We start from the raw sequence: 20,662 nt of genomic DNA on the forward strand, positions 1-20,662 counted from the left end.
TTGGAAATGTAAATTATGAAACGAGTGGCTTTCAGATTATGCTTGGTTTAAGGTTCACTTTTGAGTTACCTGATAACGGTTCTAAAGTGTTCCAGGCTAAACTATACAGTGGTATGAATGGTATTCAGTGAATTATACAAATGTTATGTAGTTAGTAGTTTACATAATTAAAACAGGTATGTTCCACTTACTCTTTTTTGCACTTTTACAAAATTATTTTTATTTTATTTACTAAAACAGGAGTTGCAGGATACACTTGTGTCATGTGAATGGAATGTTAAGAAAGCTGTTTGTGAGCTGACAGGAGAAGAATATGTACCGACAGAGGAGGTAGAAATGACACGCTGCAAAGTAACTGAAGAGGAAGACAAATACAAATCATCTGAGAAAGAACGTACCAATCAAACCAAATTGAAATGCCAAGCTTATAGTACCAAACAGTTACAAGGTGTAATGCCATCAGATCAAAATCTCTATAGTGATGGTTATAATGAAAAAGAAAGTAAATGGTTAACGAAAATACATCTCACTAGTTCTACAAAAAGCTATGGTCCCAAATCTGCTAGAGGAAGATGTGTACAAAACCCTTTGAAAGATTTTTTGTCAGCTTTAAAAGCACAGGCATCCTCTGCGACAGAAGATGTGACAACTGTGAATAAAGTTGATGAACCACAGGCATCGTCTCTTGCAACTAAATTAACAACTTTTAAGCAAAATATATCAAAGAACCCCTCTACCTCAGTTAAATTAACATCTAATAATAATATAACAGAATCATTGAATGCATCAAAACAATCCCAAGCACATATTACCTTGGATGGCACAGCAGCTGATAATGTGTTGCCTGTAACTAGTGATAAAGAAGGTAGTGTGTTAAAAGTGTTTAATGATGTAAACAGTACAGCTATTCATCAAATGCCACGATCTTCAGACCAGTTTGAAAACAGAAACGTACGTGATCGTTTGCCCAAGGATCTACCTGAACAAGGAAGAAGATTAACCATGACCAGTGCACAGGATGTCTCTTATGCCAACTGCCATATAGCAACCAGTGACAGGAGGAAAATGAACAAAACTTCAAAAAAAAAGAAAAGAAGAAATATTGAAATGTTGAGTGATGATGAAGAAGATGACTATAAAAATGAAGATGTATACAACAGTGAAGGCAGTGATTATTGTGAAGATGATGATGAATCTTTAACACCAGCTAGAGCTAATGTTTTGAACTTCTTTCAAACTGCTACTGTTGAAGAGATCTTGACTGTGCCTGGCTGTAGCAAAAAGAAAGTTGATAGTATCTTAGCATGCCGACCATTTACTGGATGGGATGATTTAGTAAGTACAAATCTTGACTGTCTGATTGGAAGAAAAGTGCAAAAACATGTCAGTTTAAAATATGTTCCATAAATTTACATTTGTAATTACAATTGTAGTTTTACCAATTGTTATTATTCTCAAAGCAAATATTTTAAAGCAAACTTTATTTAAAAAGTCATATGGTTATGAGAGAGAGAGAGAGAGAGAGGTGAATTTATCAGATAAACAGTGGTAATACTAATGATTGAACCTTATTTTGTGTTTAATTGAAGAACTTTGAGTTTCATTATTTTTTATTGTGGATAACTAGTGAAAATATAGATGTTTGTGAGCTTAATAAGTTTATAAATATTTATTTAATTCGAAAACATACCTCATCTGACAATATAACTGTTTTTTAATCTCCACAATTAAGCATTTATTTAAGCATTTAGAATTCTTGCTTCCATCTTTTATATACCCTACTTGAATGCCCACAGTATTACGTATTATAAATTATTTTGGATGAGTCTCTGATTTATTACATTATGTACGATATGCATTACTATCTCAAATAACTGGGAGTTATGGGAAGCTCTTTTTCTCCATTCCTTGTTATTTGCTGGAATTCTAGAAACCTTTGCTCTAAGGTTTCTCTGTATTTAACTAAATCTCTGCGTAGGACAACCATGTCTTTTTATAAATGGAAATGAAATATTTATCTTCAGTGGTGTATTGAAAGAAATTTAAACCTTCTTCATCCACATCCTGTTTTATGACTTGTGTATTTGAGAGGTCTTGCTTCATCTATGAGCAGCTTGAATCTCTCTGCTCAAATGTCTGACATTGCCACTGCCAACCCATCCAACTTCAATGTTCATGGTTCCTGCCAGCCATATATCCACTTCAGGTACTGCCATTTCCTGACTTTCTTTCATAGTTCTTTCTGGCCCACACAATTTACTTTAAGATTGCCTGAAGCTAAACTATTATCATTATTACTTTTGTAACACCCAACTACTAACTGCATGTGGGGTTGGAGAGAAACAAAAGTTTCTGAGCACCTCAGGTTGTTTTGTTGACTCCTTGGATCCTGCAAAATTTAAAACCTAAATTACCACCAAGCTGACTCTGATTAGGATCTATGAGCTTTTCATAAGGTATCTTTATCGACTGTTTTTAGGTATTCCAAATGTTAGTTTTTTACTTCATAATTCTATCAGGTCTACTAAAGTCATTTGGTATTCTTTGGCCAAAATGACCTTTCCAGTTATTGAATAGAGATTTTACAGTTGTTTAACATGCATTATCTAATCCTCAAAAGGACATGAGAAACGAACAGGGTCAGAGCAGACATAAAGGTAAAAAATGGCTGGCAAATGGATTGGTGGAAAGGATCTATCCCTTTCCTTGGTTGCCAGAGTCTTGGGAAGAAAAGACGTATTAAGGTAAAGCAGGACAAGTGCGGATAAGTAGTCTTTATCTTGAGCAATTAATAGGTGAAAATAAAGTTCAACAAGACAATTGCATAAATTTTTAGCTTGTTAAAACAAAGTGGAAAAGTTAAAGAATGATGAGGCTTCTGGGCCAGATAATGTTTTCTTGAGTGTTTTAAAGGTCAGGAATTAGATGTGTGAACCACTTGCCACAATTTTTTTTTGTAAGTCCTTGAATAATGGACAAGTACCAACAGATTGGAAATTAGTTTATGCCACTCTTATCTTCAAGGGAGGTAATAGAAGTTGTCCCAGTAATTATGGGCCTTCAGTTGTGGGTGTAGATTTGGAAAGTCTGATATACTTTGCAAGGTTGTTTAACAAAATTTAGAATTTTACCACATTGTCATCATGGTTTCACTCGGGGAAAATCTATTCTCGAGATGGCTGGTATGGGTATTAAAACTTTAATTACAGTAATAAAGATGACCTAAAATTTGAGCCACCTTTATTCTAGTGTTAACTTTTATTCATTTTATTTTATTTCATATTTCTTCCTCCTTTGTCTCCTTTCCCTGTTTCCTTTTCTCTGCCTCCTTCATTTTGAGGTTGCAGTATCACACCTTTTGATCAAGAGTTTTCTACCCCTCTTCAGGGTGTTATTCGCATCTTTTTTTTTTGTTCTCAAACAGACCATTGAGTAGTGTTCCTTCATTGTTCTTTCTTTTCCAACCCAAAAAAGGAATGTAAATTGTAATAAGAAGCTACATTTGTTTATCCTAAATAGCTTAAGGCTTGTAAAAGCGTACATGTGTTTCTACTCTTATGATAGAAGTTGTAAATCACTTGGGGAACGTGTTGCTGAAATTATTGTATTAAAGGACATAATAAGTGAGCTGCTTGAGATTTTACCTTATGGAGAAGTATTATTATTATTATTTTTGATTATCTTATCAAACCTAATCTTGTTTAACCTAATAAGTTTTAATTGTTATAGATTAATTACTTGTGTAACAATAAGTAAAAAAAAATACATTAAAAACAAGGAATATAGTTTTATACATTTGACTGTTTGCTTTTTTTGCTGATAGTTGCCAATGAAATTTAAAACTACTTTTTATACTAATGACACTAGTGCACTAAATAATTTTTATTTACTTAATGTATTTAAGAACACAGAATAATGAGAGACATGAAGCAAACAATGTTTTACAACTATTGTAACTTAATCAGCTTTCTAATTATTGCATAAGATCCTTTAAATAGTTTCTTAGATTATCAGTTTGAACACAGAGAGAAACCTTCAACTTAAAATGAAATAGACAATATTCTGTACTGAAAATAGTGTGATACAAGATGTTTGATAAATTAAAACTTTGATTTTCTTTTGGCTTTAAATTGTGTGAAATGTTGGAGAATGTTAATGGCAAATTTGTGAAAGAGAACAGGTGACAAGGGGTATAGTTAGTGGGTCTGACATTGTGGTTTATACTTACATAAAAAGCCATAAAAATTATACTTTGCCTTTAGTAATATCTGTATTATGACAGAAAATTTGTTAATCTACTTTAGGGAAGAGTGGTAAATAAATTAGAGAAGGGGAAGAGCTATAGAAAATGATGTGATTCCCAAACAAGGGGAATTTGATGATTTATTTAAATATTTCCATTTAAAATAAAGAACTTGAAGCTTATATAATATTAAAATTTGAGTTATTGACTATGTTTTGATGCCATGTATATTTGTATACATTGATAATAATATAGTATATTTAAAGTTTGAATATAACTCTCTAAAAATGCACTTTGACCAGCCTGTAACATGGGTTAAGAGGTGAAAAAATGAGAAACAAATGGATTAGGTCTTACTAATTAATAGAAACATTTCTGTGTTTAAGTGAAAAATCTGAGTATATTATACATTGGATTCTTGGTACACTTTCTAAAACAGTTTTTAGTGTGCAAGTCACAATTACAACCAATATAAAGTTACAGAAAAATAACATGTATAAGAATTAAATTTTGATATTTTTTAAGATTTCTTAGGTAGTTTAATACCACCCAAAATTGATTGCTTTTGGGAAACCTATGTAATTTTTTCCAAAACAACTTAATCATTATCTCACATCATAAAGATTGTTCAGACCTGGGTTTTAGAATTTCCAAGACAAGAACATCACTTAATGGCTTTGGCAAATGAAGGTATATGGATCATTTTGGGTCACTAAAAACTTCCAGAATGAGACTTATAACTAGTAACACCCCAACTGTGGTTAGCAAAATAATACTTGAGAATAATTATACTCTCTCTCTTTCTTTCTCTCTACACACACACGCACACGCGCACAATTAACAAAAGAAGCATCATCTATAAAAGTGATGCATCACATATTCCTAAGTGACATCCACAATATATCCAGGAAAAGAAGACCAATTGTAGAAAACAGTATGAATGGTGTTTAGGTAGGGAAGGGTGATGGTATATGGCTAGTCAACAAAGCATGTAGCTACATTCATAACTTTAAGTATTGTGCAATATACCATTGGTCAATGGGTGAAAACAATTCCCAGACATTTTATATGACATGTTGCACAACTTTTTCAAAAGGATTCATGGCCATTGTTGCATACTGCATCATGAGTAATCTAGGAAGGTGAATGCAGGAGGGTGAATACAAAAGAAAACAGTGGTCTCTGCTTACTATCACACCAATTTTCTGGACCCTTTGTACCATATTGGAATACGGGTTTTCTTTTTCAGTGAAGCCATAAGGGTATGGGTTCATTAAATTTCAGCTTCTAGTCATAGGTCCTATTCAATAATTGCATATCTCGGGCAGCTGAAAAATGAAATGGGTATTTATGCTGTTTCATACGAAGACATACATAGATGCAGCAACTATGGACTTTTATGTTATCAGACTGTTAAAATCTGTTGGAAAAACCATCATCTTAATGCATTATATGGATTATGAAAAATTAGTAGGAAGAAGTGGTGTACTTCTGACATGATAGCATTATAGCAGATCCTTTTGTAATGTAAGCCATAGATTTAAAAGATGGCAATATACCTTGCATTTAATTATTTTAGAAAAGAAAAGAAAATGTATTAACTTGGAACACCAGTATTATCTAGAAAGAGATTAACAACAAGTCTTACTTTAGTTGTAGTAAGAGGAGCACAAACCTCTAAGCAAAATGATTAATGGAAAAAGTGTTCACATACCCCAGACAACAATATGCAGCATAGTCAAGAAGGATGTCTATCTGGAAATGAGGAGATGACTGTGAAATGAAATGATTGTGTTGTTCTATATGCAAACATATATGTCAAGTTTCCAGATGAGTATCTGTGGATTTCAGTGGGATAGGACTGTTAAGAGATGTTAGAAAATCACCATCCTCATATACTAGATAGATAATGAAAAGCCAATATGTAGGAGTTGTGAGCTTTGCACATAACAGCTTTATAACAGAGCCTTTTGTAGTGGAAACTGTAGTGGAAAGCTACTGTCAGTATTGAGGGTTGTTAGGTAGAGTATATATAAATATAGAAGTGTAGACTATAGTGACATGGTAAGACTTTAGAATTGTTTTAATATAACATGTGCAAGTTCTGTAACTTTCATACACCTGCAAGGCATCAAATGTGAGATAGTGATAGCCTGTTGGTAAAATCAGTCCAGTGCTTGGAGCCTAGTTGTGTCCAGTGTTTGAGACTTTTGGGATGAAAAGTTTTCTTAATCATAACATGAAATCACTTTTCACTCAGACTAATAAGGAAACAGACTATTTTCACAAACAAATCTTTAGTAAAATTATTTCATTAAAAAAATCTGATTTTCTGTATACAAAATACTTATAATCTTTACAAGCAGAAAAATGGAAACTACAGGGTGTTCGGAAATTCACTGTGCACTTGTATATTTATTAACAGACATGTTTCAATATAGAATACAGGAGATAAATATGAATGACAATTATAAACAATGTTGAAAGTGACCCCTGTTGGTATCAATACAGGCAGGCTTGGATCCTCCTTATTTTGTTTCTAAACACTGCTATCAGTTGCTGGCTTGAAATCAAAATTTGAAATATAATAACATATGATTACAAAACTGCACAGTGTCTTTCCTAACACCCTGTAGATTCAAAGAACACAAAAAAAAACACCTTCACACATATTTGAACATTGCAAATCAGATAAACACAACACAATCATAGAAAACACCTAGACATTAAGTAGGGAAACAAGTATAAACAAATGAAAAATCAAATAATCCCTATTTATACAGCAACTAAAACCAAAACTAAACCAATATAAAGGAACACCTTTATACCTATACTAATTAATAACCTAACATCCACCTGCAGTGCCTCTACAATCTTGTACCCATTTATACTCTCATCCCTAAGACACATGTCTGTCAACAGTCACATTCAAACTCTCTCTTTCTTAACTTGAAGATGACCTAGGAAGGTTGAAATGTTGTTCTCTTCTTATCAGTAAAAGTGTCAGTACCCATACCAGTCATTCTGAGATACATTTGAGTTCCAAGTCAGTCAAGAAACTATGTATTAGGGACATCTTGGTGGAAATATTTGCTTTAAAAAATTCAGTGAATTTCTCTTGAATTTGAAGATCATTGGGCATATACCCATTGAGGTTATTTCCAAAGCTATTTTGAATTCCTTATATGGGGTTCTTGTAGAGAGGGATATGAAAAACATCCACAAGTCGGAGATTCTTGTTGGTTTCTACAGCCGATGCATTTCTGCTGTGTGCTGGAAAGGGAGTTATCTGAACTATGAGTTATGGCCATATATTCCTAATCCTCTCTGACATTCCCAGTGTCAGTGGTTCGTACATTCAAAGGCATCATGTCATGGTTCCTTGGTGTGTGCCTATTGTGGTGGCAAACCACGATGCCTACTTTTGTAAACTGAACTTATTGCATTAACTGTAGTGGTTCCCACACCTCTTGCTCTAAGTGGTTGGATAAGAAAGAGTTGCAGTGTTTAAAATCCATTAACAACATTTCTTACCCCGAGATTGGGAAATTATTGTCCCCAACTCCATCTCAGACATATACAGCTGTACTATGTTTCATTGCTATGAGACAGATCTTTCCTGGCCTCTATTGGAGTCATTCTCCAATCATGTGAAGAGGCTTTTGCCCTTTATGGATGAGTGATTTGACAAGTCAAAGTCTACTCCTGCATTTGTCCCCATAATTCCTTCCAGTGATTGCCCAGGTTTACTTTCTTTCAGACCTGGCATCTGGTCAAATCCACTTTTTTTTATCTTTGAAGTGTTGAACAATTGTTTGCTCATGCTCTTAGTCTATAAAATCTATGTCTACTAACAGAGACGTGCTGACTCTGCCAAGGGCAGGATCTATGGAGGTCAAGAGACCTCCTTCTAATAAAGGAAAAACAGTGTGGTCATAAACCAGAAGGTTCTCTACTCAGTTTTAAGGTGAGTAATAAGGCCTATTAGGCCCCACTTTTTCTAAGAGTGTTAAGAATGGCTGGCTCATTTTTCTTTATCTTCTATTTGTATCCATTTTTCTGGATATCTAGACACGGTGGTATTGATGGGAATGAGCTTGCTGACAACGCATCTAAGTCCATTTGCTCTTGTGCCATCACAGCCATGCCTATTCTGTATATGGACTACAGTTTTGTACTGAAGCCCAGTTGGTAGTCAAATTAGAGTGAGCACCATATCAAACATTTTGTTGTTTTATGGCCATCTTGTTTCCATAAAGATTGGAGGGAGAAAGTTCTCCTAACTAGGGTACATACTTGTCACAGTTTTTTAACTCATCTTTTTCTTTTATCTGGGGCTGATTCATCAGTGTATGGCCTTTGTGACACTCAATTCCCCAAAGCCTGTTTTACTGTCATGCTGTTGTTACAACTGTGGATGACAGCACCATTTTAGATGTATGTCTTCTGTGGGTTTACTCCTGACATTGGACAGTGTTATTGGTGAGGGTGACACTGTTAAACTTTGTGTTGTTTTTATCTTTTTATGAGCCATTGGCATTTTATCCTTAATTTGAATGGTTTTGTTTTAACTCAATGTATTTTTTTCATTTTTACATGTTTTACCAGTTGTTTGGTGTTGATACCCTAATTGCATTGCACCAATAAATGCCAAATAACTTCTTTTTCTTTTGCTACAGGCATGTGATATTCTGTTGTTTTTTTTTGCCTCTTTTTGTTTTATTTTGTGTATTTTATTCTGTCTCAACCCATCCTTCTCATCTTTGTGATTCCTTTTTTTTTTTTGCTTTTGATGTTGCTCTTACTTCTTTGACTTTCTTTTCAGCTATTTGTTCATTTATATATATCTTCATCCTTTCAACCTTCTCAGTGAGGTTCTTCATTATGATCCCAGTCGTTTTGGTGGATAAATATATTTCTTGTTTGTTACGTTACATTAATTTCCATTTCTTTCTGTTTTTGATTGGTTTCTTTGTTTTTGGGATGCCTTCAACCTGGTGTCTTCATACATTCCACTTATATCATCTTACCTGTTTGTTTACAGACCTGGTCTTTGGGGATTTTTCTGGCTCCTTGGAATCCTGGACTTAAGCTACTTATCTGTAGTATTCTGTAGTTTCTTGAATTTTCCAACTTTGATTCATAGTTACTTCTGCCTGCCACCCATCCTCTGGAGTCACAGTGAGCTAACCCTCTTGTTCTTTAGCGAGATGTTGAGGTTCTTAATGCCTGCTCTTGTTTGAACTGATTCTGAGCTCTAGTCACATTGGCACCCACCTCTCTCATTTTATCCTTTAGTATTCTTCATTCTGCTTGTGACTTTATTTATTTTATTTTTGACCTTATGAAGTTATGGTTTGGAGTGCAGTCATTTCTTTGACTATTTGTGTTCCTTAATTCTGGATGGAAGACTTGCTCAGTTTGCATTGTGCCTTCTCTCCCAGACTGTGTCTAACTAAGGTAGACATTTCAAATGCATTCCTTCACATTTCTTTTTGCCCCATATCTTTTCATTTTTCTAGTTTATCTTCAATGGTTATATTTTTTAGTTTCATATCCTTCTTTTCAACCTAATTATGGTTCCTTTTATTGTGTAGCACACAACCAGATTGTGTGCACAGATATCTTTTGGGTTTTCATTTCCCTTTTAACCTGGTTGTCTGAATTCTCCTGGTTCTCTATTGACAGGAATTGATGATTTCTACCACTACTTTTTTTTCGAGAGGTCTGCTACCTGGGATGGCTAATCTAACTTTTTAAATCTGTTTTGACTCTCACTTGTTTTATTGTACATGTGAGGTTTATTCTTGTGTCTCTACCTTCCTCTCTATACCTGTCTATCATGGTGGCTTGATTTATCCAACAAATACTAGAGGATACACAGTCATCTTCTTGACAGATCTCTCCACAGATGCTTCACTTTCTGGTTGAGGGGGATGTTTTCAACAACAGCATTTTACCAGGATCTGATCTTCAGAGGAATATTCTGTGTTAATGAATATGACTGTAGGTTATCAGATTTGCCCTCTTCAGGTGCAGATGTCTAATCATATTGTGATCTTCTACTTGATCATTACTTCAAACAACTACTAGGAATACATTTGCTTTGTGGATCTTCATTTTGGACTTCAGTGTGTCTGCAGTCATTATATTCATCTAATAATATGTCATGTCTCTGTAGTTTGCATCTGGTGTGAGATTGCTTTTCTCCAGGGGCATAGATTTTTTACACCCAATGGGGAGGGATGATTTTTGCAACCACTTATGTGGACTGTTCAATTTGCAAATTGGTAATCTCTGATTACGTGAACCTGAAAGCTGTAAACATGCAGTCAGAGTAATCTTGTTGCCACGATACTTCAAGGTTTCCATGTAGGTTTGTAAAAGTGAGGTGTTGTGAACAGTTTTCAAAATGTTTATAGAATAAAGACAAATGTCACAAATTAACTGCCACATGAATTTATTCCTGCACACTGCACAGTATAAAAGATGGCCATTATACTTGACAAGGTTACTACTAACTTTCATTGCATGAATTATGTTTCAAATATTAATACAATTAGTAATTACCCTTGATAAGTTTATATCTACTGAAAAACTGTTCATGTTGTTTGATAAAAATAATTAAAATGTCTTTGCAAACTCTTGAAAATTACACATCAATACAATGTAGCACATAATTATTCATACTTTTCATTGAAGTAAGATTCATTTAGTTCTCTAGTCTACATGTTCCCAAACATAGACTTCCTTTGTGATGATCTGTTTATGAATTCTTTCATGAGTTCTTCTGTATTTATCTTGTCAACCTCATCTTTGTGAGTGTGACAAACTGCCACATGGTTGAGGCAGCACTGAGACATAATTGACCTTAACCACGTCTTCAACCGTCTTAATGCAGAAAAGCTGCGTTCACATTCGCACCTGGATACTGGACATACAAGCAAAATTTTCACGAGAAGAAACACTTCACTAAACATCTGCTGGCTTGTTTCATGCATTTTACAGTAAGCATCTTTCTCACCTTTCAGAGATACTGCTTTTGTTATTCCTTTAAACATGGGCAACTGAAACTCGAGCTGTTGTGCAGAGATTTCTGGATAGAAGTTTATAACCAAGTTGTCAATTTTGCCAGATGTGATCATGTTCTCAAGTGCCAGATATTGCCTCAAGTCATTGTTGTCTGCATTGAATCTAGTGGTCAGATGTTCTATGACTGTGTCCACAAATTCAAAATATTGGCTTCTGTAATAATCTCTAGCTGTTGCAGAATGGTGTGCTGAGCCATCTCCTGTGATCCTTCTGGGGGGGGTCTGCGAATGCGTGGTAGTTCAATAGGCACCAGATGTAGGGAGGTTACTTTTTTCTCAGCTTCATCAAATATCTTGTTGTAAATTTCCTCTGTTTGCAATACTCCGCAATTGTTTAACTGTCATTGCAGATGCTTCAATCGGGCCAAATACTGTTGCTGATTTTCTTGGAATGTACGGTTTAGTTTCTCTAATGCAGCTAATGGATACTGAGCCATCAACAATCCTGAAACTGTCTTTCCTTTATCAAATCTGTCCAACAAACCTCGTGCTTTCACTGCTACATCTGATTTTTCATTAGCTAATTCAGACAAAGAATTAACAATGTCACTGTAGTGATCATTAGCACATGTAATTGCAGATAGGCGGCACAACCAGCGTGTTGGACACAGTGGGCAGATGTATGTAACTGGACCATTGTGGCTGTCTGACAATGCAATATTTTCAAAGATTGTCTTGTATTTGCCTGACCTCTGAAGCAAGACACCAAGTTCATGTACCCACTGGATAGAATCTCGAACACATTCACAAGCTTCAACTGCATGTTGCATTATTAAATTAGCCTTGTGTGTTCTGCAGTGAAAAAACAAAGCTGATGGCTGCTTCTCTTTTATTTTTGTCTGGTATCCACTGTACGCACCACTTGTGTTAGCAGCTCCATCATAAGTTTGTGCTTTTAATCCTGACAGTGGTAAATTGAGTCTAGTCAGTAAATCAAGTATAATTGAGGATATTGTTTCATCAGTTGTATTGGAAACACTGTACAAACCAAGAAATGTCTCATGGACGTCAAGGTTCTCATCTATGTATCGTACACATATTGCTTCCTGTTTGGCATCTGTAACATTTTGAGTGCCATAAACCATTAATGCAAAGATTTTACTTTGCTGCACTTCATGTTCTATGTTCCTCAGTATTTGATGGCTGAACATCTCCATTATTTCATTCTGAGTCTGGGGTGATGTGAATGTGGTTTTCTTTGACAAGTAGGCTGTCAACTCAGGATCTTCCTCTTCCAGGAGCTTCATTAACTGCAGGAAGTTCCCCTCTGTATCAGTATGTCCATGTAATACTAAACCTTGGTGCAGTAAGAAAGTTAAACTTCTGAATATTTTGGCTAGATTTCTTTTGCATTCTTCCTGCTGCTTCTTTTTTCCATCATGTAGCTGGACAGTCACTGGAGTTAGTGATCAAGTGAACCTTCTGGAGATATAGCAAATCTGTGCTGAGAGGAAGACTGGTGTTCATTGAATTTCTGTTTTGCCTTTTTCCAGTTGCAAAAACTGGTGGATATGAAAGTATACTCCACTGGCCTCTCCAATTTCCCTGTAAAAAGGCGTCTATTTTTTTCCTTGGCACAATGAAAGCATATGACTTTTTGAGTCTGATTGAGTCTGAAGTGCAGCCATGGGAACTCAGCAAACCACTTGCCCTGAAAGTTGAGATTTTGAGATTTTGCTTTCTTTCATGGTATTAGTTGTGCATCTGGATGATATGGCTTTCCACACTGTATCTGTGGTGTGTCAGATTTTTCATTACTGTACAAACTTGTTTCACAACTATAATGGTGGTTCATGATATGCAACAGTTGCACAAGCATTTTCAGACTCGTCCTCTGATGAACATGATATTTCCTCTGTATGGCAAGTTTCTATTCCTTTGCTTGAGGTTGTTGGATTATCTGCATTGTCACTTGTAGTACTAGTAAGTGACTTGCAGAACTGTTTAATATCGGAAAGTTTCAGACGCTTGCTTGTCATAATTGGAATCTGTTTCCCAGATGACTCAACAGGCCAAAATAGTCTTTATTGAAAAACTCTAATGTACAATGAATGAAGATAGAACAAAATGGACGTAGGAGTGAACTGTACAATGTATTTAAGTCAAACGCTCGAACCTCACAGTGAATACCGAGCTGACTGACCACTTGGGCATCGCTAGGACAATAATGTGTGACAGTTACAACACAAGTAATTGCAAGGTTTTCGAAAAATACTTAAACAATCACAAATATATTATATTCCTGTTAAAGCTCATCAAAAGGCAAACACGTTGTGATATAATGTCTATAAAAACACGTAAACAAAAACTAGCAATACAATTTGAGTTGAGGTTTTAGGCTGTTGAAATTGCTCCTTTTGTGTTCTAATTATACAAGAAAATACAATATTTTTAATATCTATGATAAGAGAATATAATGTTCTTTTACCATAAAGCACCAGAACTTTATTAGAGGGTGGTGATAATTTGAAATTTCATGGATTAATGAGGGCCACAAACACAGGTCTAATGAGTCCTGTTGTAAAAGCGAGGCTCGGACTAAAGGGAGCAGAGGGGGGTGATGTAGGGCGTGTTTGGATCAGAGTGACCCTGAACCTGTCGTTAACTGTACACTAAACATACACTATGGTCAGTGGCTTCGGCAACTAAGGAGAGTAAGGCATTCGACAATAAAACCACTAGACATGCATAAGAACAAATGGCATAGGAAAACTGCTCAATATACACATAAGATTGATGCAGCTACAAGCTACAAATGGCCTGCCAGATCTAGATCACAGGAGTTTATGCTTGGAAGTAATATTTTGGAATTTCATGCTCTGTTCAATCTGTTGTGATGAAAATTTTACTTAATCTTACACTATGTACAAGGCGTAGGTAGATTCTGTGATAGTGCTTGCATGCCTTGCATGTATACTTAGGCCTACTGTCTGATACCAACAAACTATCGCTTGGATTGAAAAGCTTAGAAGCACGCTTATATTAAAGATGTATATTTCGGCTACTGAAAAAGCCTACATCTATGCCTAATTATGTAATTCGATTGGTAAGAACACAAGAATTGCAAGAACAAGCACATAATTTGTAGGCCTGTGATGCAATAAAATAATTCAACAGACCAAACTCTAGGGGGGATGATTATATGTACCATACCCCCACCTAAAATGAAGGGGGGATGTAACCCCCCAGGATCTACTCCCCTGCTTCTCTCACTCTGACAGAATCTACCCCATACAGTGATTCTTACATTGTTTGGCCTTCCATTAGATTTTTTTTCTCTAATTTTGGAACTCCTCAGGTCAAATCTTTTGTGACACCCACTTTGGAGGTCTCTCCTTATTCAGTCTCTGTCATCCAATTTTCTCATGTGGGATTTGACCAATACTTTGTGTCACATATGGGATTTCATGTGGATTAACCTGTTTTCTCTCACTCTTGCCAACCTTTTGCAGTCATCCTCTATCAGTGTATATGGGCTGTTCATTGCCACTGCTCCTTCTGCTACTCTCTTTAGTCAAGTTATCCTAATTCCTCCACCTTTTTACCTGGCTTTTCTTCTAGAGCCATTTTGTTTTCCTTTTCTTTCTTCTTGTTTGTGGTTCTTGTTGTTTTGGCAGTTATGTCTTAGATGTTTCTCATACTGTGTCATAGGAACAGGTTGATATAGTTTTCAGTTTTCTGTTTTCTACTGAAGACTTTGATTATTCAAGAGAGCCTTTCATCTCTGTTCCTGGTATTTCATCATTGTGTGATTGTTCTGATCCCAATTGTTTCTGTTTTGTACAAATTATCTGTTGCTATCTTACTTAGACTGCTCCTTTTTATAAAAAACAAAACAAAAAAACAACCATTGCCTATTTTACAATAGCAGACATCTTCCTCTTGGTACTGGTTCTTTTCCTTATTATTAGTTTTGCAACTCATCCATTTTGATTTTACATATTCTTCTCTGTGCGAGTCTGAGCATATGCTTTTTTTTTTTTTGTATCTCCTTCTCTTGTCTCTTCATCACTGGCCCTTGGAGATCTTTTAGGCTAGTATGTGTACTATACCTAACACTCTCCTCTCCCATTGCTTATATAACTGGGTACTTTCCTATGCCTTTTGGGTTTTGTCTCCTCCCAATCACCATTGTGCAGTTAATTGAGGCTTTAGATTCTAGTGGAGCACTGGAGAATGTTTACTTTCCCAGTCTCAAGCCACTGAGGATGTTGATGTGGAGAGTTTCCTTTGCAAGTGGTACCTTCCCTGCAATAAGAGGCTGGTTGAGCCTACCCTCTCATTTGAGATGTTGGGCTGGGGTGTTTCCTAGATAGAACTTGGATATGATACAGGATACAAACTGAGAACTCTTTATTCCTCCACCTATTATTACAATGTTTATCTTATGTAAATGTTAGCCAAGTCAGAATATCTCAATGCCCTAGCCATACTACATATTTTCATATTCTGCCACCTTTGGAATATGTTACCACTGGCACTGAATTTATCTGATATCCATTACTGCAAAGCTATACGTGATGTAAATTTAATATGTGAGTGAGAAACTAACAACAAGTTGGGTGAAATGTATTTTCCTCTGCTATCTTGGTAGTCACACTGGTTTTCTCATTCTGTCACTTCTGCTATTTCTGATGTGAACTTCTTACTGTTATTGTTGCAGAGAGGAAAATAGTATTTCTAAAGTTAAGTTTCCTTACCTGAAAATGTATTTTTAACAGATATTTACCCCTTTGCACCACCTTCTTATCTTTCTTCCCTGATTCTAATGCATTTTTTTTGCTTTGTCCAGAATGAGCCTATGAATATGTTAAAATGGTCATGGAGATTACTGAACATGGAATTTGTATTACCCTCATGTTGGTTTAGGGCTAGAGTATTATGATGATTACTTCATAGGCTGGCACAGTGTATTTATTTGTATGTAGAGATGGGAGTTTGTTCAAGAATTTTGGCATGAATATGAGATTTCACAACAGTTGTATGTAAGATAATATCTGTTAGTGGTGCAGAAAGGTAAGTATCTAATTGAAGGACATTTTCAGCAAAGGAGTGTGTTAACACTGCAGATTTTGATAATTGTGGAAATTTTCTGGGTATTCATTGAACCTTGCTATATGAAGAATTAGCTAAGGTAATAAGTGATGCTTGTTATGTATGACCAATTTCTTACTGAGGATGACACTTATGACATTATAATTGACTTAACCTATTAATCTTCTGTGTCTGAGATACCCTCCTTAAAAAAGGAGGGTAGCTATGGAAAGCCCATGTTGGAAGCTGTTTTAATCAGAATGTAGTAGTGAATATGCATTGTGTTTTAGGCATATCCAAAGCCAATGAAATGGACACTGTTTCATATGCGAAGCATGAACTTGGGCAAAATCATACTACCTACAGTGTGCATTAGGATAGCACTTTTTGCAAGTACAATACACTTTTTTACAGTAACATACTTCTAAATTTATTAGGTGAAATTCAATTCAGGGTGTACAGTTAATTTTATTATAGATTTAGCTATGTGTATATTTTGTTTGTGAACAACTTTGAGTTAATACAGTATAAATTTGATTTTATATGTAACTTGTATATTTGTATCTTTAGTTGGTGAAGATAATTAAACATGGTTTTCCTCTTTTTTTTTGTGTGTGGGAGGGGAGTAATCCTACATTTGTCTTTTGTGTGTGAGGATATTGAAACTGGGATTATAAATGATTTCTGGAACAAAGTATCACTTATCTTTTGCAGGTAAAATTTTGAACAAATATTTATTCAAATATTGAAACTTCTTATTGTTTTCATTCTCATCCTTTACATTTTTGTTCAAATATGATAAAAGCCTTTAAAAACATACAAATTAGAGGTCAATCTATATTTTAAACAAAAACTATTGTCACAACACATTTAATACTATTCTAATAACATTGCCTTCTTTCTTCATTATGTCCTACAGATTAATGGTAACATAATGACTTTGCAGCATGTTTTAATGGGAGAGATAAAGTTAGACTTCTATAACAGCAGTATGAGAATTTACATGGTAAAATGTTTGTAATCACACATAGAATAATGGATTTCTTTATGGGAATTTTATAGATGGCTCTAGTAATTGCATTTATTGTCAGTCAATTATGAATAATTTTTATGTGTTTAACTGTATTTTGGTTTTATTTTAAGGAAAGGAATGCCAACTTTTTTTCAGTTACCTTCAGTAATTATATATTTTTATTTTGTATGTGAAAATTGTTTAGCAATTTATACATTTATGTACTCTATCTCATAAAAATTGTGCACTGTGGTTACAGTCAAAGTGTTCATCTGTCTATAGCAGCTGCTTCCTAGCTGTGCACACAGGCAAAACTCAACATTTATTTTTGAAAAGACATGAGAGCAGGTATGAGTAATGTTGATGCCAAAATTTATTTAACAAACAGTATATTCTCCATTAATTATTAGGACTTAATCAGAGTATCGTTTACATTTTGAAATCTAACGTAACTTAAATAATTAATGTAGATTTACTGTGTGTTTTTGTTAAGTGGCTCTTGATATGACTGAAATGCTCACCCATTATGTTTTGCAGTGGGTGGTACAAGTAGTTCAGAGCTTTGGCTCTGAGTGAAACTGAAACTAACAAAATTAACATTTCTAAAGTTCATGAAATAAATTAATAGATTAAATTTAAACCTTTACCATTACTAGGGATAGGTAACTTTTCTTGCAGTTGATTATGACTGATAGGAGGTATATTTTAATTGTTTAGTAAATTTATGTGTATGTTTTGCAGGTGAAAAAGTGTTAACAGGATGTGATTTGACTAGTAATCATGTATTTGTGTCTGTTGTAGTTGAAGTCGGAGCATCTATTTGATATACCAGTTGTCTAACTTTTAAACTTTTTGTTTATAAATATCTATGAACAGAATATATATTTCATTTTATCAGAAACACCTGGATCTTTCATAGATACAGATATATAAAGAGAGTGTGCTTCTGATTTGACTATTAGATGAATATGGTTGAATATGGTTTATCTTTAATTTTGTTACTTGTCATTTATCTTTTGTATATCTGGAGTGTACATTAAACATTTGTATAATGTATTTTATATTTGAAGATGTTTAATAAGTTAATCTGATTTTGTCAGATAATTTATATTTGTATCTCTTGTAGATGAAGATGTTTAACATGGTATATCTTAAATTTTTCACACCTTTTGTTAAGTAATTTTTGAACAAGGTGTGCTTTTTATTAGTAACTTATACATTTGTAAGTTTAATAATTAAACATTCTTGAGCATGATATATATTTTATAAGGAATTTAATACTTTTATCTTTCATAGGTCAAGATACTTTAAACATGGAATATTTTAACTTCATTGGTAATTTTGATATTTATTCATTGTGATGGAAACTTTCAAGATCTGTTGGCTGTTGATAATCAAATGCTTTTAGATTTTGCACATGATAGTCATCAGATAGATTGTCTTTCATTTTATAAGTAATTAGATAACTTTGATACATCAAAATATTTATATAAGATATACATTTTCATTTTATAATTAAATACATTTTTATAAATGAAGTCTTTTGAATAGTTTTTATATTAGATTTAATCAGTGGTTTAGATAATTGTATTATGTGTTAGTTAAGATGTTTGAACACATTAGTAATTTTACACATCTTTTGTAGGTGAAGATATACTTCAGTTATTTCTGCTATCAATTTTACTCTACCAGTAATTTGATTATTGTGTATTTTTAAGTGAAGACATAACAATGGTATCTTTTGTAAGTAAATATTTCTTAAAGGTGAATATATTTCATTCTATAAGTAATTTATGCTCGTATTTATTTATAGAGGAGGAAATATAAACACACAATATACATTTATTTTTATTGGTAATTCTAAATCTCTGTTTTGTGTATAAAGATTTTAAACAGGATATTTATCACTTTACCAGGTTAAAAAGTTTGAAAGAGGTAAGCACCTATCTCCGGACCTACTGAATGGGGCTCAGAATGTTATTAATATGCGAGCAGCTATAATTCGGTTGATGCAGAATTGTCACCGTATTTCTGATGAGATGGAAAAGAATGTGGGACAGTTAATGCATGGAGACTGTAGTGACATTGAAGGTTACATTACTGAACAACCAGCATTCTTATCTAAAAAGTTAGTCTTTTAATTATTATTTAAAATGCATTTTTGATATTAAATATCCACCCTTTACATTTGCATGTCTAAAATTTGCATTGTTTTCTGATTAGCATTTTTCTTCTCGACATTTGAAAGTGCTGAAAATAATTGTATCAAAACTTAGGAGAGAGTTTTATGGTGTAAGTTTGACATGAGTTATTTTATGTTGCCAGCAGGTGTTTAACCTCTGGACGTTTATTTTAAAGAACATTGCTAAATGAAGTTTTAACCTTGTTAGCTTTATTTCAAAAGGACATATTTTTAATCAAGTATTTAGTTTTAATAGTTTTATATTACTAAGATATCTTTACTGACCTACTTTTTTTTTTACCCAAAAGTCACAAGTCACAACCTTTCACTAAGTGCCATTCAACATGGTATTATTTAATTGATGTCAGAGTTATCAAATATTCATTTTGCCTCACATTTCAGATTTAGAGATAGTTTGTGGTAGAGGAGAGTAACTATCAAATACAATATACAGGGATAAAGAAAAAAACTAGATATGCATTTTGAAGATTCTGGCTGCTATACAAATATAGTATGCAAATTGTACAATGGACAAGTGAATTCTTATTATTATTATTAATGTGAACATCACCTCACACTTTGATTTATCACAGTCTGAATCTTGCTGATATCACCAATACACAGACATATATTGAGTACAAAAACCTTTGTAATGCATCTGATATGTTATGTATGAAATCATGTACATATTACCGAGAGCTTGCCACATTTAGCATATAGATATTTACTAAATTTGAAATTAGTCAAAATTTCTTTTCTAGTATGTGATTGGTCAGTTAGACCAACACTCCACATTTAGTTAATAAGAATTCATTCATATTACAATTTTTTTGTGTATGTTTGACTCGGTTACAATAAACTCAGTTCATTTTGAAGAAAAAAAAGATTAGGAATTAATCTGATTTCAATTAAAAACGTAATCTTTCTCATTATTAAAAGTATTAATTTTATGAGAGAAAAAAGTGTGGTCTATCATTTGATTTACCATTTATTTGAGAATTGCTTTTTGGAAATTCTGCATATCAGAATGTTTTTGATATTGATATAAATACCCAGTCAAATTCGGGTGTTGAAATAGGGTAACAAAAATAAAAAAATAA

At 33.9% G+C, this 20,662-nt stretch overlaps 1 protein-coding gene across 1 annotated transcript in view; it reads left to right on the forward strand.

Annotated features, from left to right (window-relative positions):
- The window catches only part of LOC143238590 (SWI/SNF-related matrix-associated actin-dependent regulator of chromatin subfamily A containing DEAD/H box 1 homolog), a 144,169-nt gene that overhangs the window by 34,719 nt on the left and 88,788 nt on the right, over positions 1-20,662 (forward strand). The window contains exons 5-6 of the mRNA XM_076478952.1: positions 241-1,335; positions 19,297-19,508. Coding sequence (XP_076335067.1) covers positions 241-1,335; positions 19,297-19,508 — 1,307 coding nt within the window. The remainder of the gene's footprint in view (positions 1-240; positions 1,336-19,296; positions 19,509-20,662) is intronic.

This window comes from Tachypleus tridentatus, chromosome 13, assembly GCF_004210375.1.
Source record: "Tachypleus tridentatus isolate NWPU-2018 chromosome 13, ASM421037v1, whole genome shotgun sequence".
NCBI lineage: Eukaryota > Metazoa > Arthropoda > Merostomata > Xiphosura > Limulidae > Tachypleus > Tachypleus tridentatus.